Consider the following 26,657-nt stretch of genomic DNA (forward strand, 5'->3'; position numbering starts at 1 on the left):
TTATGTGATACACAGCTGAAGGAGGTATTGGGTTAATTGTTTGTCATGTTGTTTTTGTGTCCAGTCACAGGTGCAGGCCTGTTTCCCTCTTTTTTCTGCTTCTTTCCTCTTTCTTTTGTACTACACAACCCCACCAATCACTAGGAGGTTTAATTGCCCCTATGAAAAGTCATTCGTTCCTGGTGGACTTTTGTCTATAGTTGGAGGAGAAAGAGCAACACAGAGACAGTTCCTGCTGCAGTGAAGCCAGGGTCTGGCTTAGGCCAGAACCCTTTTCAGGGACCAAGAGACTGAAACATATTTTCTTATGCAAGTAACTGCCGCTAGCATACAGTGTTAGACCCCTCAGGAGCAAGATGTCCTCTGAGGATCACCTTGTCCACGCCAGGGATACTCTCAACAAGATACAGGGCAGTATACCTCAGTATGGTACTGACCCCAGCAGGACACAGCTGACACTTACCTACATATCCTGTTGTAACGCATGTCTATTCTGAAAAGTTGTGGGAAGTCTGCTTCACCTAGCGCAGGGACCCTCATAGGATGGGTATCCTGACACTGTAGGGCATTAGGCGATTAGAAGTGCCACGGTATCCCAGCAGAGTACACAGCTACATTGGACATACTATGAGCAGATGATGAGCATAGTGTACATTACATTACATTATTTTAAATACACTTCCATAGACACAATACAGTGACATAGACTTCTACATATAGTGCGCCCCCTGCTGGGCACTCCATAGAAATTACAACCGATTCGTGACGTCACGGTTTTGTACAGAATCTGAACCCTGTCTGATCTACTAAATTAAGGGAAATAGCATTATATGTGTATTTCCCATAATTAATGTACATTAGAAATTTGTCTAACTTTCCATAAGTAATAACATATAACAAATATGTTTTGGCCGGAGTCGTCCTTTGATTGGATACCATGATCAATGTTACTGATTCCCTTCAAAGCGACTCTGTACCCACAATCTGACCCCCCCCCCCCAAACCGCTGAGGTCCGTTCGGCAGGTGATGCAGTTATTGTCCTAAAAAAACAACTATTAAACTTGCAGCCCTGTGCCAAACGGCCATGACCTAGAGTGACTATGCATTAGACTGGCACAATCTCCCTGTCCCACCTCCCCGCCCTCCTCACCATTAGGAAAGCCCCAGGCAGATTTTCTCCTATTCCTCACCTGTGTAAGCACGGCACATGGGCTAAATCGTTAAGGCCCCTATGCAGTGTTTACTGCAGAGGAATAGGAAATATCCTCCCAGTGGCATTACTAACGATGAAATGGGTGGGGAGGAGGGACGGAGGGGTGGTGCAATTTTAGGGCATGGATACTCTAGGCCACGGCTGTTTGGCACAGGGCTGCAAGTTTAAAAGTTGTTTTTTTAGGACAATAACTGCATTACCTACCGAACGGACCCCAGGACAGATCTTGGAGTAAAAGCAGCTATCCGAAGGTACAAGTGGTTTGGGGGGGACAGATTGTGGGTACAGAGTCTCTTTAAGGTTGTGTTCACACATAGTGAGTTTGCAGCGGATTTCCCTGCTGTAATACTCAGTAAGCTTACAGTCTATGGCCCTGCAGCGGATTTTCATTCTGCTGTGAGAATGTAATGAAAGCAATATTTAACTAATTAGCTGCCATTAAAAATAATAAACAGCAAGTGCTCCCTCGTCATGCTCCCGCTTCAGTCTTCGTGTCCCTGCTAACTGATTGCCCAATCAGCCAATCACTACATTTTTACAGCAGAATGAAAATCTGATGAGAGAATGCAGGGCCATAGAGCTATTACCCTAATAATAATGATAATTTTTTTTTATATAGCTCCAATAAATTCTGCAGCATTTCAAAATTCTAGGGGCATCTAAACAATCAGACTTTACCGAATGACACAGAAATTCCTAAAACAAAAGGAGTGAGGGACCTGCTAGCAAAAGCTTACGATCTATGAGGAGTGGGTTGAGGCAAATGGCTGAACGCCCTTTATATATACAGTATATATGGTCCAGTCATTATATATACTGTGTATATATATATGTCATACACGTAGAGGTGGATAAGCCAAATGTATGAAACATAGGGCAAAGCTGCTGACTGAGAGGTGGAGGGGAGGGGGAAAGTAATATAGGAAATGTTATAAGCCTGCCTATAGAGATGAGTCTTTAGGGAATCCTTAAAATTGTGGGTATTGGAAATGAGTCTTAGGGCCCGCAGCTCAGTTCGAGGTCCCCATTCTCACAGGGGCCCCAGCAGTCTGACCGCAGTCTCTTAATAGTGTCCTATCCTTTGCAAACTGTGGGTGGGGCATTAAACCCCAGATGGGAATACCCCTTTACCAATTGCCCATGGACTATAAACATATGGGCATATGTGGAAAAAATGAACCAATATAAAAAATAAATATATAGAACAAGACAGCTAGTGCTGCCTACACTGGGTACACACAATCTAAGCCAGTCCACCCTCTCCAGAGGTTCCATACTGTGTCTAAAAGGTAAATCAAGTCTTACCTATAACCTGCTGTCATGTTCACATATGGCCCAGGATTTTAGGAGTAAAAGTAATTTTGTTACCTTCATCCTTATCATCATATTCATTATTTTTACTGTATTTAATATGTAAACTAGGTGGTTTGGTGTACTGGGGGCTGGACTACCGCCCTCAATGCACTGATCTCCTTCCTGCTGGCCAGTCGATTCTTTTGAATATTCCTCCGGCACTCTGCAGTGATGACCGCCAGAATGATGGGGGATCAGCGGTCTGACAGTGTCGATCAGTGCACTGGCGCATTCTGTTCAATACGCCTAACATCTAGCACCAGTCTTTGGGACACACAAAATTGGGGCATTAAAACTTTTTTTTTATCCTATGCAAGGTGTATGACTGCAATCCAAGGTACAAGTGCAATCTCCTCCCTGACCCTTATATAGTGATGTTAGCAAATTTGCGGGTAGATTGCAGACAGTATAACCCTTCATGCATTGTGACCGCGATCCTTCGTAGAAACGAATAAGTAGAAAAGACCTTTTTTTAATGCTTTTAAAATCCTTGTTTACCAGAATCATGATTAAAGATGTGCAGAAGCTAATAGATCGTTCAAGTGTGAATAGAAAAAGGACTGGGCGAGTATCGCTGGACACTTATGAATATGTAATCTATCACCCAATGAATGAGGTAAGCAGGAGATAAAAATACATAAGGGATTAACTCTGGGGAAAAGAATCCTTATGGCCTGTAGAATAATAATTTACCAAGCTGTCCAGATGTATTTATTTTATATTTTGCTTTCAAATTGTGGCTGCAGATTGGTGAATGCACAAGATTCCTAAAACTTCTTAATCTTAAATTTATAGTCACTATTAAATACCTAGGCATTCTACAGTCATGGCCAAAAGTTTTGAGAATGACACAAATATATTTTCACATGATCTGCTGCCCTCTGGTTTTTATGTGTGTTTGTCAGATGTTTTTATCACATACAGAAATATAATTGCAATCATATTATGAGTAACAAAAGCTTATGTTGACAATGAGAATGAGTTAATGCAGCAAGTCAATATTTGCAGTGTTGATCCTTCTTCTTCAGGACCTCTGCAATTCTCCCTGGCATGCTCTCAATCAACTTCTGGACCAAATCCTGACTGATAGCAGTCCATTCTTGCACAATCAATGCTTGCATTTTGTCAGAATTTGTTGGTTTTTGTTTGTCTACCCGTCTCTTGATGATTGACCAAAAGTTCTCAAAGGCATTAAGATCTGGGGAGTTTCCAGGCCATTGACCCAAAATCTCTGTTTTGTTCCCTGAGCCATTTAGTTATCACCTTTGCTTCATGGCAAGGTGCTCCATCATGCTGGAAAAGGCATTGTTGATCGCCAAACTGCTCTTGGACGGTTGGGAGAAGTTGCTTTTGGAGGACATGCTGGTACCATTCTTTATTCATGGCTGTGTTTTTAGGCAAGACTGTGAGAAAGCCGATTCCCTTGGCTGAGAAGCAACCCCACACATGGTTTCAGGATGCTTTACAGTTGGCATGAGACAAGACTGGTGGTAGCACTCACCTCATCTTCTCCGAATAAGCTGTTTTCCAGATGTCCCAAACAATGGCATAGGGGATTCATCAGAGAAAATGATTTTACCCCAGTCCTCAGCAGTCCACTCCCTGTACCTTTTGCAGAATATCAGTCTGTCCCTGATGTTTTTTTCTGGAGAGAAGTGGCTTCTTTGCTGCCCTCCTTGAGACCAGGCCTTGCTCCAAGAGCCTCCGTCTCACACTTTTAAGAGATGGTCCTGACGCTTTTTGGCAACAATGGAACTTCTCTCCTTGAAGTTCTTGATGACGTGATAGATTGTTGACTGAGGTGCAATCTTTCTAGCTGCGATACTCTTCCCTGTGAGGCCATTTTTGTGCAGTGCAATGATGACTGCACGTGTTTCTTTAGAGATAACCATGGTTAACAGAAGAGAAACAATGATGCCAAGCACCAGCCTTCTTTTAAAGTGTCCAGTGGTGTCATTCTAACTGAAACGATGTTAGCTGGTAATTTTAAGGCAGGGCTGCAATGATGTTGAAATGTGTTTTGGGGGATAAAGTTCATGTATCATAATATTCATGTATAATATTTGTATCATTCTCAAAACTTTTGGCCATGACTGTATATAATAATTTTAGTGTACACAGTACCAGTGATACATCTTATTTAAAAGGGGTATTCTGTTAAAACATAACTTTTTATATAAAAACACAGAAAAATGCAACAGCTCACTTCAGTGGCAAGATACAGACCTACCATAGACATGAAAATTGTTAAAAGCAGCCCCCTCGAGCTCATAAAAAAATTCCCACAAAAATAATGAGACTCTTGGTTACCATTTGCAAATGGTGTAAACTACCCCACCACGTTACTGTGGCCTCTTACCGAGGCAGTCCTACACTGTACTATGGCCTCTCCATGGCATGAAATACACCTATGCTCTGGGCATGCAGGATCCATCTTATACCTGCAAAAGTAATTACACCACCTGGGTGGGATAGGTGGAGTGCACGACCAAGTAGGGGCAGTCACCCCCCCCCCCATCTGGAACACAGAAAAAAAGACAAATTTGGTCAGCTGTCCTAGAACACCATTCACACTAGGCGGGAGCACGTTGATATGGCTGAAATGGCAAACACACAAAAACACACAGAAATGCAACAGCTGACTGCAATGGCAAGATACAGACCCAATATAGACATGAAAATAGTTAAAAGCAGCCGCCCCAATTGTTAAAAAAAAATCCCCACAAAAATAATGAGGCTCTTGGTTACCATTTGCAAATGGTGTAAACTACCCCCACCACGTTAAGGTGGCCTCATACTGGGGCAGTCCTAAACTGTACTATGGCCTCTCCATGGCATGAAAAACACCTGTGCTCTGGGCATGCAAGATCCATCTTATACCGGCAAAAGTAATTACACCACCTGGGTGAAATGGGTGTAGTGCACGACCAAGTAGAGGCAGACACTCCCCCCCATCTGGAACACAGAAAAAAAGACAAATTTGGTCAGCTCTCCTAGAACACCATTCACACTAGGCAGGAGCGCGTTGCTATGGCTGAAATGGCAAACACACAAAAACACAGAATTACTTTTGCCGGCATAATATGGATCTTGCATGCCCAGAGCATAGGTGTATTTTCTTGCCATGGAGAGGCTATAGTACAGTGTAGGACTGTCCCGGTATGAGGCCACCTTAACGTGGTGGAGTAGTTTACACCATTTGCAAATGGTAACCAAGAGCCTCATTTTTTGGGGGGGGATTTTTTTTTTAGCAGATGGGGGGGGGGGGGCTGCTTTTAACTATTTTCATGTCTATGGTGGGTCTTTATCTTGCCATTGCAGTGATGTGTTGCATTTTTCTGTGTTTTTGCTTGTTTGCCATTTCAGCCATGGCAATGTGCTCCTGCCTAGTGTGAATGGTGTTTTAAGAGAGCTGACCAAATTTGTCTTTTTTTCTGTGTTCCAGATGGGGGAGTGGCTGCCTCTACTTGGTCGTGCACTCCACCCATCCCACCCATGTGGCGCAATTACTTTTGCCGGTATGAGATGGATCTTGCATGCCCAGAGCATAGGCGTATTTTCTTGCCATGGAGAGGCCAACGTACAGTGTAGGACTGCCCCAGTATGAGGCCACCTTAACATAGTGGGGTAGTTTACACCGTTTGCAAATGGTAACCAGGAGCCTCATTATTTTTGTGGGAATTTTTTTTAGCAGTTGGGGGGGGGGGGCTGTTTTCAACTATTTTCATGTCTATGAACAGTGAGCTGTTGCATTCTTCTGTGTTTTTGAGTGTTTGCCATTTCAGCCATAGCAACGTGCTCCTGCCTAGTGTGAATGGTGTTTTAGGAGAGCTGACCAAATTTGTCTTTATAACTTTTTATATGTTGCTACCCATGGTGAGACTAACAATGCATTTCATACTTATTATTATCTATTCTTTTCAGACAGAGGGAAAAGCTCACACATAGTTTTTTGTATTTTCATCAGAAAGCAGCAGCTCCGAATTGGGGGAAGAAGACTGATTAGATAAAAACAAGTATGGAATGAATTGTTAGTGTCACCATGGACAGTAACATATGAAAAGTTATGCTTGAGTAGAATACCCCTTTAAGCTGGGTTCACACACTGTATACTTCAGGCAGTATTTGGTCCTCAAGTCAGGTCCTCATAGCAACCAAAACCAGGAGTGGATTGAAAACACAGAAAGGCTCTGTTCACACAATGTTGAAATTGAGTGGATGGCCGTCATATAACGGTAAATAACTGCCATTATTTCAATATAACAGCCGTTGTTTTAAAATAACAGCAAAAATTTGCCATTAAATGACGGCCATCCACTCAATTACAACATTATGTGAACATAGCCTTTCTGTGTTTTCAATCCACTCCTGGTTTTGGTTGCTATACAGCCTCACAAATACAGCCTCAAATATACATAGTGTGAACCCAGCCTTAAGCTTATGCCAACTAGTAGGTTACAGTTCACAGGAAAATATGACAGAAATACACAAAAGCACAGATTTATCAATCTGTCTGTGACAAAAATGGAAGATGTCATCAGATCCACGGTCAGACTGAGACTTGCATGTGTAATATGGATATACATACAGATCAGTTATATGTTCAAGTGAAGCCAGCCCAATACAAAGAAACATAAAAAAAAAACTTTTAAATGTAACAGCATTTTGCTATTTCGTTGTTTGTTTTTGGTGAAAACTAATGTGTCAATCTTTTTATTAGATTTATGACTGGATGGAACAGATTAAAGATAAATATAGTGATGTAGTATCGAAAGGCCTTCTGGGAGAAACATATGAAAAGAATCCAATCTACTACTTGAAAGTAAGTAACTGCATAGTACAAAATAAAACAACTTTAGGTATGGGGTTTATTTTCCTATACATAACTCTTCCCAGAATACTTCTTTAAAGTTGAGTAACAGAATGAGACAAAGGAAGAAGCACTTGGATCTGGCTTGCAGTTATATATTTAGAATACCTCCACAATCACAGACATTCATCTATTTTATTGTGTCTGCATTCTTACAACACAATCATTATACCAAACATAATGAAGCAAAAGTTCCTTAAACACATTCTGCCTCAAAGAAAAACAGCATTTAAAGTAAACATCCAAAAGCCTTTTATATCTAGAAGCCAACATTAAACATAGCCCTCAGGAAAGTCTTCTGACTCTCTCAATACTCTATATGTTGAAAGGGTTACGCTGGGTCTGATAAGCAAATTTAGCAACATTAGATGGATTATGTTCCCTATTGTTAAAAATGTCATTATCAGTATTATTATTAATGTGCCCCAGAACACAGACGTTTTCCTCGTCGTGCTATTAACATACATTTTCTGTTTCAAATTATACAATTGAAATTTAGGTAACTGTAAATAGAAAATAGCTTTTTTCTTATTTTCAAAGACATGTAGGTGTTGATACGCACTTATGAAACCCCTCACATTTAAGACAACTCACAGTGTCCTTAGAAGTAGAGACCAAGAATATGGTGGGCACCCACCTGATCAAAAGAGACTATGGGGGAAACAGAAAGACAAACAAGTATATATGGATGGCATCGCAAATATATGTATCAAAATGTTAATTAGAATATCATTGAGGCCACACTATATCGAAACTAAAAAAAAAAGAGAAGTAAACTCATCACTGGTCCTGGTGAAACCCAGTAATCCCCACTCACACCCATGATGTGGATAAATTATGTGAACAGCTGTTATTGCTAGGGAGTATTGTAGGTGGGCAAAGGAGGAAAAAAAGGGTGGCCACCCCCCACCCCCATACTCCCTAGAAATAACAGCTGATCACAAGGATTTTGGCTGTAGGACCCAGAACAATCAGCCTGTTACCAAAGGGTTGTCATGCAGAGAAAGGGGTGTCCAGATGGCACAATGTCTTTAGCACACTCCCAGTAACAAGACAGAAGGTTTAACCATGTCATAGCTCTGAAAAACGATATTTAGTATGCCTGAAGCGTAAAAACACATAATTATCATGTATTGCAGTTTTATTGAGATTTGTTACTGCACAACTTGATCATGTATTTTCACTCTAAGGACATGTTCACACAATGTAAGTAAACTATTAATCACGGCCATTGTTGCCGATTTGCAACACGGCTGTGATTAATATTTTACTTACATTGTGCAGCAGCTGAGGGAATCCTGGCTGGACTGTATACACATAGTATACACTCTGGCCAGGATCGCTAGCGGCACCGCAAAAAAGCAAAAAACTGACAGTTTGTGTGCAGCGGCGAATTGGGATGCGGGTGCATATCGATACGCCCGCATCCAAATTTATCAGAAATAAAGATCATCCGGCCGGTAATGTGACCCGGCCGGGTCACAGAACGGCTGGTTTCTTAGGCCATGTGAACATGGCCTAAGAATATTGGTAACTACATATTTGCACACTTTAAATTCCCATATTTTACAGCTTGGACGGCCATCAAACAAGACAAAGAAAGTTGTATTTATGGACTGTGGAATTCATGCCCGAGAGTGGATTGCTGTGGCTTACTGCCAATGGTTTATAAAAGAGGTACATTCTTTGCATCGACCACTTAAAAACATAAAAAATGTCAAGTAATGCATTAGCTTTGGAAATGTTTCCAGAAATTTAAAGAAAAAAATTATAAAGACAAGACAAATATATTTCTTTATATACACCTACAACCATTCAAGATCACCAGTACAAGACCAATCAGTTTAATAATATACTTTAATATACTTTTATTATCCAAGACATAATTTAAAAAACACCCTTTAAAAACATATAATAGACATACAATGTGCGGTGCCACCACTACATAAAGTGTAACAGAATTTGTTTACAATAATAATGATACCAGCAAACTATAATTCACACATGAAATAAAGTGCATAATGCATAAAGAGCCAAATGTGTGATTACCTTGTTCCTAGCCTGAACACAAGCAATAGATATGGTGTAGGTCCAAATATGTACAGGCACAGTATTATAGAGATGTAGAGGGCTGAGAACAGTATGCAAAGTAATATGCTACATAGCACCAAATGCAATACTATAACCACAGCTCACCGCAAAACTCTCTATATATTTCACAATGGCCCACTGGATCCTACAACATCCCACAAGTAAGGCAAAGGTATTGGAATAATCACCACAGTTTGCTGGTACATACATGTAAATATACCTTAATATGGGGGGACCCCACCTTAGAGGTCTTGTACTGGTGATTTTAAAAGGTTGTAGGTGTATATATTAGTCTTTTTTCCTTCAGAATTAGTTGTAAAATAAAACAGGAACAAATAATTACAAGTAAGTCTTCTGGTATATGTAGGTGTTTAAATATATTGCTTCATATTTATTGAAAATTATCCAAGACACATGGAAATGTATTCAGCATATTTCTCTGTTTGTAGGACTTGATATTATACCTTATTTTACCTTGCTTTTAAGATGGGCAAAAGGGCCATTCCACTGACTAAACATACATATTGTAAAGTCTGATAGCAGAAAATTGTTTTCACTAAAATGCAATTTCATGGCTGGAATATCTTTTTTTTATCTTATTTCATCAACCATTTTTTCTCCTTTAGATTCTGACACGACAAACTAGTGATTCTTTAATAAGGAAGCTCCTCAAACAAGTTGATTTTTATATTATACCCGTATTAAATATTGATGGATATATTTACACCTGGACAACGGTAAGCTCCTCAAAATGTGACATATCATAATTTCTGTAAAAATAGTGGGATTTAGGCTATGTTCACACTACGTAAGTTTCCGGCCGTAGCGCGCTCCGTGAATAAGCGGACGAAGATTTACCTAGTTTGCGTACAATGGAAAGTATAGGATCTACGGCTGCACAGTTTACACTACGTAAGAACTTACGCCCAGATCGTATGCAGCGCCGTAAAAAATGAACCAGACCATTGTTTCGGGACGGAAATGCTGTAACTTATGCCCGTAGCATAACATGCGATCCCGTACGGAGTGGTGATTTCTTCATTTTTACACTTTGATTTGCCGATCCAAAAGGTTCTGTGGGGTGTCCAGGGCTAGCCGAAGATATCCAAGTAAAAGACCGCTGTCAGATCTCTACGTACGCCGCTCAGGAAGCGTACGTAGATTACGGGCGTAAGTTCGCGGACCGTACGTAGCCGGCCGCAACTTGCGTAAATCCCGGCCGGAGTTTTACATGTATATGTCCGGCCGCGAAAAATATGCAGCCGGACATATACGTAGTGTGAACATAGCCTTAGTAAAAATAGTGACAACGGTTCAATATACTATTCTATACCAATATGACTAAATCAGGGACAATCGTTGCATGGCTTACACTTACATTTGTCACAATCATAGATTTTTAAAAGAAAAAGTAATTATCCTACACATTATGCAGTGTATGGCTATGTTCACACAACGTTTTTTCAACTCTGTTTAAAATGACGTCCGTTATTGAGCCTAAAATAATGGATGTCATTTAGCAGCCTGGCCTTCCCTTAGTACAATGACGGCTGTTGGTACATTATTCTAGTTTGGGTTACTAATTGGACTGTGGGTGTAGCTAAATTGAAAAGTCCATTGAATTTAATAGTAAAAACTGTGTGTGAACTACTAATGAAAAACGTCCGCTGTTTGCAAAAGACGTCCGAAAATAATGATCATGTTCATTATTTTGACACCCGCGGCAAAAACGTCCGTTATTCAATACACTTTGCGCATTGGACGTCTGCATTCCCATTGACTTCAATGCATTGCCATTGCAGTCAGTTAAATCTTGGCAAAAACAGTTTTTTTTTTAAATGAAAATCAGACGTCTTTTCATTATTTTTGACGTTGAGTGAACATTGCCTGAATCTTGCTTATTAGTTCAATAACAGTCAAACATTTTTATGTTTATCTACTTTTTTTTGCAGCCAGTTTTAATTTTTTTTTTTACATTAACTTTTTTTATTTTGTTTTATTTAAAAAGTCTTTGTTGCACAGAATAGGACGTTTGCTAGTATTTATATTTAAACATAACTTGACCATATTATACATACTGCTTACCTAATCTCACACAATATCCTTCGCTTTAAAACTTCAAGTGGCACTGTGACTTCAAAAAACTTTTGAAAAGTCATAGAGACATGTCAGAAGTTTTGATCAGTTGTGGTCTTGGTGCTGAGAGCTTCACAGATTGCTAGGCATAGCTGAGAGAAGTGTACGTAACTCTGGGTTCACACTACGTATATTTCAGTCAGTATTGTGGTCCTCATATTGCAACCAGAACCAGGAGTGGATTAAAAACACAGAAAGGATCTGTTCATACAATGTTGAAATTGAGTGGATGGCCGCCATATAACAGTAAATAACTGCCATTATTTCAATATAACAGCCATTGTTTTAAAATAACAGCAAATATTTGCCATTAAATGGCGGCCATCCACTCAATTTCAACATTGTGTGAACAGATCCTTTCTGTGTTTTTAATCCACTCCTGGTTTTGGTTGCAATATGAGGACCACAATACTGACTGAAATATACGTAGTGTGAACCCAGTATAGCTGTTCTTTCCCAGAAGCAATGCTTCTGACTCATGTTTCTTCCCTCTAATGGTCAGTAGGGGTCTGAAATGTCATCATTTTTGTTGAGGGACAGATACACTCTACATATAATGCTCATGCATAGAATGGGTTTTACCTATGGTCAGTAAGAAGTACTGCATGCAGACAAGAATAAAGTTTAGCATTGGCTACATTTCATGAAGTTGAATACTACACTTTTCAGTTGTAGTATTCATCAAAACAAATGTTGTAAGAAAACATACCCTACGCGGGAACACTTAACCTTGTGTTGTAGATTTACCTAACCCAAAAATATAAGCTTCAATGGAAGAAAGTCAGCATAACAACATGAGCATATATTGTACTGTATATAACGTTACATTAAAAAGGTAATAGAAGAGCAGCTTCTTTTAGATTAAATTCAAGTTGGTATTTTGGTGGGACAAGAAAGAAACTGATTCCATGCTGCCGAAATTTTAAAATGTTTTTCTTCTACAAACTAGGAACGTCTGTGGAGAAAGAATCGTTCACCTCAAGAGAATGGAACCTGTTTTGGAGTGGACCTAAACCGCAATTTTGATGCACAGTGGTGCTGTGAGTTCTACTTTATTGGTTTTATTTATTGAATGCATAAATTGTAATGGAAATACTATAAATAAACATTAACCAATAACCCATTCATGACCAGAGGTCAAAGCAGGGGCTGGCTTGCAAGTTTTAGCCTGGAGGGCCTGCACTCAGCTGTGGCCCATGAATCACGGCAAATCACTAGGGTACAGTTGCATGTACCTAATTATCAATAACACTATACAGGGGGCAAATAATACCGCCATGAACACATATCACCACCACATACTGAAAAACACCATCATCTATATCATAAAAATCAAAGTCTGTCTGTCCTTCTGTCTGTCTGTCTGTCTGTCCTCTATAGACCTCCAAACGCCTGAACCATTTGACCCCAAATTTTGCACACAGATACATTGGGTGCCCGGGAAGGTTATTGCGAAGGTCCCGTCCCCGCCAGATGTACAGGAGGGGAGGGGGAGGGGAAAGAGAGGCGCCCCATAGAGATGAATGGGAAAATCTCCTCACTGCAAACACAGGTGATATAATTAGCTGCAACAGACACGGCAGCTGGAGCCTTAGCAACCAATAGAATTACTGCTTTCATTTTCACAGGGAGCAATGGTTGCTAGGGAAGCTGCCTCACAACATCCACAGTAATAACTGGTAGATCCCTTACTCCATCTATACAGTACATGTAAATACAGGACCCCCTACTCCATCTATACAGGACATGTATATACAGGACCCCCTACTCCAACTATACAGTACATGTATATACAGGACCCCCTACTCCATCTATACAGTACATGTATATACAGGACCCCCTACTCCATCTATACAGTACATGTATATACAGGACCCCCTACTCCATCTATATAGCACATGTGTATATACAGGACCTCCTACTCCATCTATACAGTACAAGTATATACAGGACCTCCTACTCCATCTATACAGTACAGGTATATACAGGACCCCCTACTCCAACTATACAGTACATGTATATACAGGACCCCCTACTCCAACTATACAGTACATGTATATACAGGACCCCCTACTCCATCTATACAGTACATGTATATACAGGACCCCCTACTCCATCTATACAGCACATGTATATACAGGACCTCCTACTCCATCTATACAGTACAGGTATATACAGGACCTCCTACTCCATCTATACAGTACATGTATATACAGGACCCCCTACTCCATCCATACAGTACATGTATATACAGGGCACAACAGGTATACCAAACTGTGACTGGGTAACACTGCTACACCAGACCTGACCAATACCGCCATACTGTGCTGGATAACACTGTCATACCAGACCTGACCAATACCGCCATACTGTGACTGGATAACACTGCCAGACCTGACCAATACTGCCATACTGTGAATAACACCTCCATACCAGACCTGACCAATACCGCCATACTGTGACTGGATAACACAGCCACACCAGACCTGACCAATACTGCCATACTGTGACTGGATAACACTGCCACACCAGACCTGACCAATACCGCCATACTGTGACTGGATAACACTGCCGCACCAGACCTGACCAATACCGCCATACTGTGACTGGATAACACTGTCATACCAGACCTGACCAATACCGCCATACTGTGCTGAATAACACTGTCATACCAGACCTGACCAATACTGCCATACTGTGACTGGATAACACCGCTATACCAGACCTGACCAATACCACCATACCGTGACTGGATAACACCGCCACACCAGACCTGACCAATACTGCCATACTGTGACTGGATAACACCCCCATACCAGACCTGACCAATACCGCCATACTGTGACTGGATAACACTGTCATACCAGACCTGACCAATACCGCCATACTGTGCTGAATAACACTGTCATACCAGACCTGACCAATACTGCCATACTGTGACTGGATAACACCGCTATACCAGACCTGACCAATACCACCATACCGTGACTGGATAACACCGCCACACCAGACCTGACCAATACTGCCATACTGTGACTGGATAACACCCCCATACCAGACATGACCAATACCGACACACTGTGACTGAATAACACTGCCATACGGGTAAATACAACCCTGCAGGTATACAGGACCCCAAAACTATACACTACAAGTGCACGGGACCTCCACAAAACTATATACTACAGGTATACAGGACCCCAAACTTTACACTACAGGTATACAGGACCCCAAAACTATATACTACAGGTATACAGGACTTCCACCAACTATATACTTCAGGTATACAGGACCTCCACCAACTATATACTTCAGGTATACAGGACCTCCACCAACTATATACTACAGGTATACAGGACCCCAAACTATACACTACAGGTATACAGGACCCCAAAACTATACACTACAGGTATACAGGAACTCCACCAACTATATAGTACAGGTATATATGACCCCAAACTATACACTACAGGTATACAGGACCTCAAAACCATACACTACAGGTATACAGGACCTACACCAACTCTATAATACAGGTATACAGCACCTTCACCAACTCTATACTACAAGTATACAGGACCCCAAATATACTACAGGTATACAGGAACTCCACCAGCTATATACTACAGGTATATAGGACCCCAAACTATACACTACAGGTACACAGGACCTCCACCAACTCTATACTATAGTTATACAGGACCCTCAAACTATTTACTACAGGTATACAGGACTCCCGAACTATATACTACAGGTATACAAGACCTCCACCAATTATACACTACAGGTATCTAGGACCCTCAAACTATAAACTACAGGTATACAAGACCTCCACCAACTATACATTACAGGCATACAGCACCAACTATATACTACAGGTATACAGGACCCCCAAACTATACAGTACAGGTATACAGGACCTTCACCAACTGTACACTGCAGGTATACAGGACCTCCCTCAACTATACACTATAGGTATACAGCCCCCCAACTATGCACTACAGATATGCGAGACCCCTAAAAACTATAAATTGTGGGTATACAGAACCCCTCCAACTATGCACTACAGGTATACACTAATTCCACTGATTAACTCAGATGAAACAATACCTTTAGCTTGGCCTCCTGGGCACCTTAGAACAAATCTTATTAACACACTGACACTTTATACCCGGGCAGCGCCGGGTACATTTTCTAGTATTGTATACAATACACTTCATGCAGACCATTTATACCTCCATACAGTCAGCATATTCGAGCACGGAAACTGTACAGCCAGTAAATGACATCATCTCTGATTGAAGTCTTCCTCTTCTGTTGTCTTCCTCACTTAGTCGGGACTGGCATGATGACTTCTTCTGGTCACCTTTTATCTCCGGACACACATCTTAGGCTCTGCTCTTTTATAACACTACCTACCCACCTCTATACAAGCAAATAGTTACTGCCCACCCTAATAGTACCCCATATAGTAGCCAATACTCCCCCAATAGTGCCCTATATAATATCCAATAACCCCAATAGAGACTCATATAGTAGCCCATTCCCCCATAGTGCCCCATATAGTATGCAATCCACCCTAATAGTGCCCCATATAGTATCCAATCCACCCTAATAGTGCCCCATATAGCATCCAATCCACCCCAATAGTTCCCCATATAGCATCCAACCCCCCAATAGTGCCCCATATAGTATCCAATCCCCCAAATAGTGCCCCATATAGAATCCAATCCCCCCAATAGTGCCTCATATAGTATCCAATCCACCCCAATAGTGCCCCATATACTGTAGTATCCAATCCCAAAATTGTGCCCCATATAGTATCCAATCCCCCAATAGTGCCCATATAGTATCCAATCCCCCCAATAGTGCACCATATAATATCCAATCCCCCACTAGTGCCCCGCATAGTATCCAATCCCCCAATATTGCCCAATATAGTATCCAATACCCTCCAATGGTGCTCCATTTAATAGCCAATACCCCATAATGCCCCATATAGTATCCAATCACTCCAATAGTGCCCCATATAGCATCCAATACCCCAATAGTGCCCCATATAACATCCAATATCCCCAATAGTGCCCCATATAGTATCCAATCCAGCCCCTCCCCTCTGTACAGTGCCCTCACTAGTGACACCAGCCCAACCCCCACCTACCCTGCACTGCCACACCATAAAAAAAAAACATCAACTTACTTCCTGTCACCCATTCCCAGCAGCCCAGCATAGTAGAGTTGCAGGATCGTTCTCTTTTAACTTGTTGAATGGCAACGATCAGCTGACATCGTGCATGTCGGCTGATCATTGCATTTTAAAATTACCTATTAGGGTGCCTTCACACCTACCGTATCGCAGTAGAAAATCCGCTGCGGATCCGCAGCAGATCCGCAGCGGATTTAACTAAATGAATGAACACAGCACTAAATCCGCACTTACAAATCTGCTGCGGATCCGCAGCGGATTTGACAGTGCGTATTTAATGCTGTGTTCATTCATTTAGTTAAATCTGCTGCGGATCCGCAGCGGATTTTCTACTGCGATACGGTAGGTGTGAAGGCACCCTTACACCAAGCGATTATCAGCCCTAATGGCCAATAATCGGCCAAATACGGCCGATAATCGCTTGGTATAATATGGTCCTTAGCCTCTGTTGTTCACTTAGGCTCACAGGATTTATTTAGCATCTCAAACAATTTGGGCAACAATAATTTAGCATAATTTCTATATAACTTGAAGGGTATGCCATCGGATCCAGGTGCAAAGCTACCTGAAAGAGGCTAATGCTTAATGTAAATCAGACAATACATTTTACTCCCAAAATTCCTGAATTTCTTTTATTATTTTGAGGGGAGGGAGAATGGAGGACGGTTGGAAGATGGTCAGGGCTGTGTGACTTCAGGTCAGGACACCTGTGTGTCCACCAATAAAAATTAATTTTGCTATAATTCCTCCAATCTAGGATTTCAGATACTTACTGATTAGAGATGATTAGAGATGAGCAAATTGTTCGATAGATTCAAACCTTTTCTCTAAGTTTGAGTTCATCTGAACTATACCACAAACGAACTGCATTAAAGTCACGTTTTTATCCTGCCAGACTGTTTTAAGAAAGCACTGAAGATGTCACCTGACAGGTGATTCAAAGGGTTAAAATTACCCAGGAGAGCTGTGGACATCATGTAGTGACACACAAAGTGACAGGAGCAATTTCACAGCTACACAGATTACACAACTACTTTCCTCAAGCTTTCTTCTATCTCTGCTTCTTCCTGCTTCTCTCTGCCTCTACCTATCTCTTACTTTACACTGTGTGTTCAATTCACTGATCTGAAGCTAAATGACAGGCTGACAGTGTGCTCCTGCATATACACTGAGGGTGCGTTCACACGTACAGGATCTGCAGCAGATTTGATGGCTCAGATTTGAATCCGCAGCAGATCTGCAGCAGATCCGCAGCAGATTTGATGGCCCAGATTTTTTACGGCGCCGCGTACAATCCTGGCGTAAGTTCTTACATAGTATGAACTGTGCAGCCGTACATCGTATACTTTCCATTGTACGCAAACTACGTAAATCTCCGGCCGCTTATTCACGGTACACGCTACGTCCGGAGACTTACGTAGTGTGAACATAGCCTGAAGGGGGAAGTGTGACGTTGCAAGGGTTTGGCTTGCAGCCAATTTGCCAACTGCAAGGGATTATGAATAATGGATGAAGTATTGAGATGTACAATGAGCGGTTGCCATATTTACAAACTCATTCCAAACTTTTCAGAATGTTTGGTTCGGTAGTGAACAGAATTTTTTTTTTGCAAAGGTTAGAACAAGTTATTATTAACAGAGGGAACACATATTTTTGGTTTATGATCTGTTACATATATCTTTAGATACTGGAGCAGACACTTTCTGTGAAAGTTATGTCTTCTGTGGCCCAAGTCCTGCTTCAGAACTTGAAACCAAAGCTGTGGTCAAACTTTTTGAAGAGGTCAAGTCCAATATGCTAATGTACCTAACAATTCACAACTATGGACAATATATTCTTCTTCCTTACGGGTACACGGTAAATCAGTCTGCAAATCATAATGAAATAGTAAGTATATGTCCACATTGTAATAACTTGCATATAGAATGAATGTATATTAAATGTTTGTATCTCATGGATTATATCAGGTAATAAAATGTATTTCAGGTTAGGTGGGGATCAGTTCAGCCCTGCTTTTACCCATGACACTTTCTCTATCTATTTGGACAATCCTGAACAGATGCCCCCAAGTAATCCTTACACTGAGATAAGTACACAGTGGGGGGAGATAGGTGCCCATGTGATGTTCACCCTGCCTGTCTGACCTATCAGCAAAAGCTCTGACTAGACAGAACAAAATGGAGGTAACTCGACAAATACTGAAAAACAGAAAGACAAAGGAATCAAGTCATACAAACTAGGTCAGTATAGGTCAGTAGTGGACAATCAATGTCAGGTACAAATCCTCAGGCAATAGCAAACACAAGCTGTAAATCCGCATACTGAGAAAGTTGCATAAAGAATAAGATAATGCTAGTGAGTCTCAGAGACCAATTACAGGTGCCTGTGTCCAGTAGGGGGCATGATTAAATATACAGGCTTAGGCTATGTTCACAGCGGTACATAAGTTGTTGATCACGGCCGAGATTACTACGGTACTGAGGGAATCCCAGCGGGAGTGTATACACATGGTATACACTCCAGCCGGGATCCCTTGAAGCACCACAAGAAACTGACATGTTAGTTTTCTGCAGCCGCTATTCACTGAATAGCGGATGCAGAAAACCATGTCAGTGAACACTATGGAGCGAGCGGCTCTGGCTGCACGCTCCATTGTGAACAGCTGGGAATTTGGATGCATCCGAATTTAGCAGCAGTAAAGATCATCCTGCCAGTACTGCAGTTCCTGCCGGGATGATCTTATCTGACACCGGCCGTTCTGTGACCCAGCTGGGTCACGAAACAGCCGGTCTCTTACTACGTGGGAACATGGCCTAAGGAAGCATGGAAAACCAATGTCAGACTTGAGTGGCCTCATGATTCTGACTGCTGATTGGTTGTACACTCTGCACAGTATGCAGAGGTGCAGTCAAACATGTCTGTTCCTTTGACAAACTAGGAACGGTCTTCCCAAGGATTTGGAATTGGGTGCAGCTCCAAGACAGAGAGAGAGGACACCACAGGCATGGGATCAGGGTTCTGACAACCCAGAGCTAAATTTGCATTTTCTCAAGTTTAAAGGAGAAGTCCAGCAAAAAAATGTATTAAAGTATTGTATTGCCCCCCAAAAGTTATACAAATCATCAATATACACTTATTACGGGAAATGCTTTTAAAGTGTTTCATCACTGCATCAAGGCTTTACTTCCTGGATAAAATGGTGATGTCACAACCCGACTCCCAGAGCTGTGCGGCTGTGGCTGTTGGAGAAGATGATGACAGAGGGATGCTTAGTGTCCTTTCAGTGCCCTGTGTCCCTCAGTGTCCCCCTGCCATTATCCTCTCCAGCAGCCACAGCACTGGGAGTTGGGTCGTGACATCACCATGTAATCCAGGAAGTGAAGCCTTGATGCAGTAGTAAGTGCAGGGAAAAAAGCACTTTAAAAGCATTTCCCGTAATAAGTGTATATTGGTGATTTGTATAACTTTTGGGGGGGGGGGGCAATATAATACTTTAATAAAAATATTTCGCTAGACTTCTCTTTTAAGAAATTATTTCTTAGTATGTACTTGCACGTATACTAGGTATCTAGTATCCATCCTGTGGGTGTGTTATTTTATTTTTATTTTTTTTTTAAGATTTTGAAGATTCATTTACATACCCATCACTATAGCAGGGAGATTATAGGCTAAGTTTTCAGATGAAAATAACCCCTATTTTGTTAAGTTCTCTGATAATCATGCATTTACATCTGCCAGGGCATTATAGGGCCCTTTAAGTGTCTAATTTTCTTCTCTAAATCTGGAACCTGGTCTAGTGTTTGTGTACTAAAGAACAGTGGGGTCACTGTTCTTTAGTACACAAACACTAGACCAGGTTCCAGTCATTCTTTATGGGAGTGAGAACTGTGTTTGGCTGGTGTTGGCAGCTCCCACAAAGAACGACTGGAATTGGGGCATGCATGGATGGCCAACTAATCCATTCTAACAGGAGATTGGGGTCCCCATTCCTATGACTTCCAGGGCCCCAGGGGTCCAACCTCCAGTGATCAGTTAGTTATCCCTTATCTTGTGGATCTTGGGGTTAACTTTGTCAGATAGGAAAATCACTTTAAGACCACAGACATGTCTTTTTATTGTGGTCAGTCATTAAAGAGCTTTATACTAGAATGTCATGTTTTTATGGGGTCCTAGATTAGTGACCACACTGGAGATTAATCAGGTGCCTGACTGTCAAAGACAACCAAATACCCACAACAGAAAACAGTACTGTGTATGCAATGTAGCCATCAGCACTGCCTCCATTGGTCCCAGAGATCATGTTATCACAAATTCTTACTGGACTCATGGTTCTTACTGGACTCGGCACAGCCCAGATAGTGACTGGTGTCACTTGACAAGGCTGTTTCCCCCTGTAACTGGGGTTGATATGATTAAAAAAATAATAATAAACAAGACAATTATTAAATGAATATTAAAATAAAATTCATAAACCTCTTCAATCATACACAGAGCCTTGGCCCTATACACTTACCTTTACTCTAGGGCATGTTATACATCAAAATAGCATCAAAATGGATGTGCAATGGATTAAAAAATGTACAATATTTTCCTGCGATTAAGACTACTTTTTAACCCAGGAAAATCTCAAAAGTCAAGGGTCGTCTTATATGCCAGGTGTCATCTTATAGGGCAGTTGCTGAAAAACTTTAGACTGGCGAATCTGCGTTCACCACATATGGTGTGTGTGTGTGTGAATAAAAAACGGCTTCATCCCTGCCGTATTTGGCGACTGTATGAATGGCAGAGCAAGCTGTAGGTGTTAGGATTGTGCAGTAACCTGGTGTGAACTAGGCCTGTTTTTAATTTTATGTGCCACACCCGATTGCTTCTCAGCTTCCTTGCAATGCGGGAGTTAAACTGATCACTGGAAGACTTGATTTATGCAGCTGAGTATGTCTTTAGACTGACTGGTTTCTCTGCCTATCTGGAACCTGGAAGATCAGAGCGCCGGTCCTATAGGGATCCGGACCGGGCTCTTGGTCAGCATAAAAGAAAGCTGAGGCAGTCTCCCAGCGCTGGCTATTAGGTTTCATTAGGCTATTAGGCTGGTCCCAGCTCCCCCTGTCTATTCCTGCAATCCCCGTCCTTACTCCCTCTGCTTGGTTACCGGACCTCTGGCTTGACTTTTTGACTATTCGATTGTAACCTGATTTTGTACTATGCTGCCCATTTGGTTCTGACCTTGCTTATTTGACTATCCACTATTGTGTTTGTTTGTCTGTCTTGTTCTGTATGCACGTATCTAGTACAGGGAACGTCTTTGTGGATGTCCAGTTTATGGAAAAAAAATACAGTAGAGTGGTGCTGGGCCCAGAAAAACACACCTCTTCCATCCATCTGGCCCGCCCTTGTATTCTACTGGTATTACCGTACCTCCTTCTTTGCCTCCCAGATCTCGCTGCTGTCTGATGTTTTTTATTACATTTTATTTGGTGTGCGTTGGAAGAGGGGTAGTCTTATACAGCGAGTATATCCCAAACTGTATATTTTAACTGGAAAAATTGGGGGTCGTCTTACACACCCAGTCGTCTTATACACCGGAAAATAAGGGTATATGTTAAAAAAGATAGTTATATACATTTAAATGCCACCATTGTTTAAAACCACATTCGCTATTTGGAAAAATAAAATTCTGAAAATGTATTGTCTCAAACAAAGTGTTTGGTTCATAGAAATCTATATAAAATATTTCAACTTTAATTATTTTCACTTTAACAGGTTTTTTTTGTTTTGTTTTATCTAGGAAACTGTTGCCAAAAAGTCTATTGAGAGAATGAAGGAAAAACATAATAATGAATATACAGTGGGATCTACAGCTCTGATATTGTGTAAGTAGAATCACTACATATTGCAAGGGTACTATAACACGGAACGATAATCGGCCGAATCAGCCTGATTCGGGCGATTATCGCTCTGTGCAATAAATACAATGATCAGCTGATGACAACGATCATCAGCTGATCGTTGATATAGGTTTGAAGCTATAATTGTCGGGCGCCAACCGCGCATCGCTACGTGTAATAGCAGTGTGCGGTCGGCGGCTGATGATGTACAATACCCATCTAGGCTGCAGGGCTCCTCTTGCGGTCTTCTTCTCCCCGGGCCCCACACGCTTCAGCTGACAGGCCGCTCAGCCAATCATTGGCCGGACCACTGCGGCCAGTAATTGGCTGAGCGGCCTGTCAGCTGAGATAGGCCACTCTGAAGCTGGAGCCAGGGACCAGGACCAGGGGAGAAGACTGCAAGAGGAGCCCTGCAGCCTGGACAGGTAATGTATAAAGTAAAATCAGGGGTTCCAAGGACATCGGTAACGATGTTCCTGCAGCCCTTATTAAACGATATTCGGTCCCCCATCAGCATGTGTAATACTAATCTAATACTGAAAACAATTACACAATTACAGACCATGTACTTGAAGGGGATTAAAGTCAATAGACCACAGAATTCACAGTTGTGTGCATTAGCCCATTGACTTTAACATGTCCCCTACAGTCCATACGTGCGAATCTGCAAATTACATATGTGTGCATGAGGTCTTACTTATATAGCCAATATTTAGGGACAATCAGTATGTTTATAGGGTTTGGTCCCTTTTGGCTTACCTCCTGTGTCCTGTCAAGATTTCCTGTCTGTAAGTGGCTAGGTGTATTAAGGTATTGTAATCATAGATGGGCAAATGCACAATAATAACAAAAGGGAATTGCTTCATTATTTCCGCAATCCACTCATCAGCCTGCTGCCTTTCACTTCACAGCTGCTCTGTGGCGCTCCTCCGCACGTGCTGGGAAAAGCAGGATCCAGTTCTGGGAAACTTCTCCCAGTTTTCCGGAGTGACAATGAGTTACAAAGCAGCAGGCTGATGAACAGAAAGACACAAAAGGTTGATGATAATTTTAAAAAAATATATATGGCCGAAAATCGGCCAAATACGGTAGATAATCACTTTGTTTAATAAGACCTTAATTCATTAAATTTAGTCTTTTTTCATGCACTTGGTAGATCCATACATTTTGCTAAACTACTTGTTTCTAGTGTCTCTTTGGAGGTTATATTGTATTGTATTTGGATACTAGTTTTTCCTAAATTTCGGGTGTCAGTATTTAGAGTATTTTTGCAAAGTTTGTAAGGAATCTCGAATTTCATTTTTAATATTCACCATTTTCATTCATTCAGTATGAATAAAATTTTAGCAATACAATGCATTGCTGACATTTTGTTTATTTTATATTTTTTTTGTTTTAAAATGTTTTTTTCACTTTAACCTTTAAAAAAAAAATTGTTCTATTATGTGTCCCTATTATGCAACCTTCTGATCGCTTATATATTGCACTGCAATTCACCTGTATGTCAGAATATAACTGCCTGAAATCGAGAATAAGGGGGTCTGCTTTGTAATGGCCCTGATTTTTCTCTTCTAAATATTATGTATTTCTTCCTTTCAGATTCTACTTCAGGAACTTCAGCAGACTGGGCAGCCGATAATAACATTACATTTTCATACACCTATGAACTAAGAGATGACGGTGAATTTGGATTTGAACTACCAGCTGATCAGATTAAACCTACTTGTGAAGAAACGCTCACTTCTATGATGTACATGTTTGAATACATAAATGAAACATACCTGGAGCCACTTGATGATGATGAAATAGAAGAAGACAACAAACCTGGTGGTGCAGCTGCTATCGGTTCACTATGGATGAACATACCACTTTCAGTTTCTATCTGTATATTCTATGCTCACTCTCATTAATTGACACTATGTTAATTAAAAAACAGAGCATTTCTCATTTTATTTTAAATTATGTAAGTCTGTAAGGACTAAGTTGGAGGTCCAAGGGTTGCATATGTACTATACTAGAGACATGAGAAAAAGTACCTCTATTATGGTCATCTGAGAGTGGCCTTATAATCATAAACTAATAATCATTATATATTATATAATCATATATAATGTGTCTCATTTTTGTCTCAATCAATATCAACCAATCACAGGTCATTCTGAGAAAGGGAAGTTGAGCTATGGTTGGTTGTTATCTGTTGATAAATCTGGGCCACAGTTTAATATTGAGTTGTTGATGTTGTTTATCACAGCAAATGTGAGGTTTGCTTTATGTTTCAATGACATCATGTTTGTACAATTAACTCCCATATTTCAATCTTAAAATGTATGGATATATTCTATAATTGTTTTTTTTAAATAGTAAATAGCATTATAAAACATGCATTGTCTACATTATTTACATACTGCTGCTTGCTTGGACAAACGTATGCCAAATTCCCCAAAACAGGTTTAAAAGGGTTGTCCTACAAAGAAATAATAGGTATAAATTGATGTATTATGTAAACGTTTTTCAAATGTACAAGGATTTCTGAAAATCTATAATTTGAAAGATATAGATTTTCTAGTCCCCCATGTGCCTGCTTTGTTTTGAAAACCTGACCCATTTTTGGGCATCCAGTAAGGTAGGTAACACATGCTTAGTTCATCAACAATATCCTGATCTGTCCTGTTAGCAATGGCATTTGGTCTCCAATGCACATGCAGTGGTGGCAGAAGATGCAGAGACGCATGGCTCAATTTCAGTATTCTACTCCTTAAGGCACATAAGTCTTGCTTGGGGGAACACCCTGAAGAATTGTAGCAGGCACTGAAACTAAGCGTTCAGGAGCAATGAGGTGACAAGGAGTGTCCTCTTAATAAAGAACATCAGAGATTTGTGAGAAAGCATAGACCTTAAGGGTGCGTTCACACCTACATGATCCGCAGCTGATTTTCATGCTGCGAGTTTGCAGCGAAATCAGCTGCGGATCCTGTACTGTGAAGCTCAATAGATCCCATACACGCAGCGGATCCGCTGCCTGCATGGGACCCGGCCCCTTTAACCCCTGCACCGTTGGCCGCCCACAGCTTACAGCCCCGGCCCCCTTGAACCCCCGCACGACCAGCATGCCCCAGCCCCCCACACGCCCAATCGGCGCCCCGCCCCCTCCTGCTCGGGCAGTGGCTGTGTGAGCAGGTGATGTATGCTCGGCGCTGTGATAGGGTGTGCGGGGGCGCTGCGGCGATCAGGCATGCGGGGGCGGCAATCGGGCGTGCGGGAAAGCCGAGGTGGCGATCGGGCGTGCGGGGGGGGGGTACGGGGCGGCGATCGGGCGTGCGGGTGGGGCGGCGATCGGGTGTGCGGGCGGTGCGGGGGTTTAAGGGGGCTGGGGCTGTAAGCTGTGTGCAGGGGTTAAAGGGTCCGGGTCCCATGCAGGCAGCGTATCCGCTGCGTGTATGGGACCCATTGGGGGAGCTAGGCCAAAAACACTAAGGGAAGCATGTAGAGGCTCCAACACGAGGGACAGGGCATGCTGGGATTTATAGGGAGTGATATGTGCATACACCAATTAGGGGCAGACTGGACATTAAATCTGAGACAGCCAGCGCGCGCGTCCCCGCCTCCTAGGTACAGACAGCGGTAGGAGCGGGGCAAGGTGAAACACCCCCGGGGGGCGAACTAGCAGCAGCGCCGGGTCCCTGCACGTGGACACTGGCAGCTGCATGAGACGGGGAAGGGGTACAGCGGCGTCCCAGAGCGCGGGACGCCACTGCAGCCCTGACACTCGGTTCTCAAACTGCTTGGAACTCAAACAATATTTTCTTGGAAAGTTTTCTTTAGTTCTCAAACTCTTGCTTGGTTCTCAAACACTTTGCTCGGTATCTAAACATTTTTGCGAGCCTGAATGGTGGGTTGTACGT

At 41.7% G+C, this 26,657-nt stretch overlaps 1 protein-coding gene across 1 annotated transcript in view; it reads left to right on the forward strand.

Annotated features, from left to right (window-relative positions):
• The window catches only part of LOC138801057 (carboxypeptidase O-like), a 34,910-nt gene extending 9,775 nt beyond the window's left edge, over nucleotides 1-25,135 (forward strand). The window contains exons 4-11 of the mRNA XM_069983485.1: nucleotides 3,069-3,183; nucleotides 7,288-7,389; nucleotides 9,010-9,114; nucleotides 10,155-10,265; nucleotides 12,614-12,704; nucleotides 18,555-18,757; nucleotides 22,656-22,740; nucleotides 24,355-25,135. Of these exons, the coding sequence (XP_069839586.1) occupies nucleotides 3,069-3,183; nucleotides 7,288-7,389; nucleotides 9,010-9,114; nucleotides 10,155-10,265; nucleotides 12,614-12,704; nucleotides 18,555-18,757; nucleotides 22,656-22,740; nucleotides 24,355-24,665 (1,123 nt within the window). The 3' untranslated portion in view covers nucleotides 24,666-25,135. The remainder of the gene's footprint in view (nucleotides 1-3,068; nucleotides 3,184-7,287; nucleotides 7,390-9,009; nucleotides 9,115-10,154; nucleotides 10,266-12,613; nucleotides 12,705-18,554; nucleotides 18,758-22,655; nucleotides 22,741-24,354) is intronic.
• Nucleotides 25,136-26,657: the final 1,522 nt, after the last annotated feature.

Source organism: Dendropsophus ebraccatus, chromosome 9 (genome assembly GCF_027789765.1).
Source record: "Dendropsophus ebraccatus isolate aDenEbr1 chromosome 9, aDenEbr1.pat, whole genome shotgun sequence".
Lineage (NCBI taxonomy): Eukaryota > Metazoa > Chordata > Amphibia > Anura > Hylidae > Dendropsophus > Dendropsophus ebraccatus.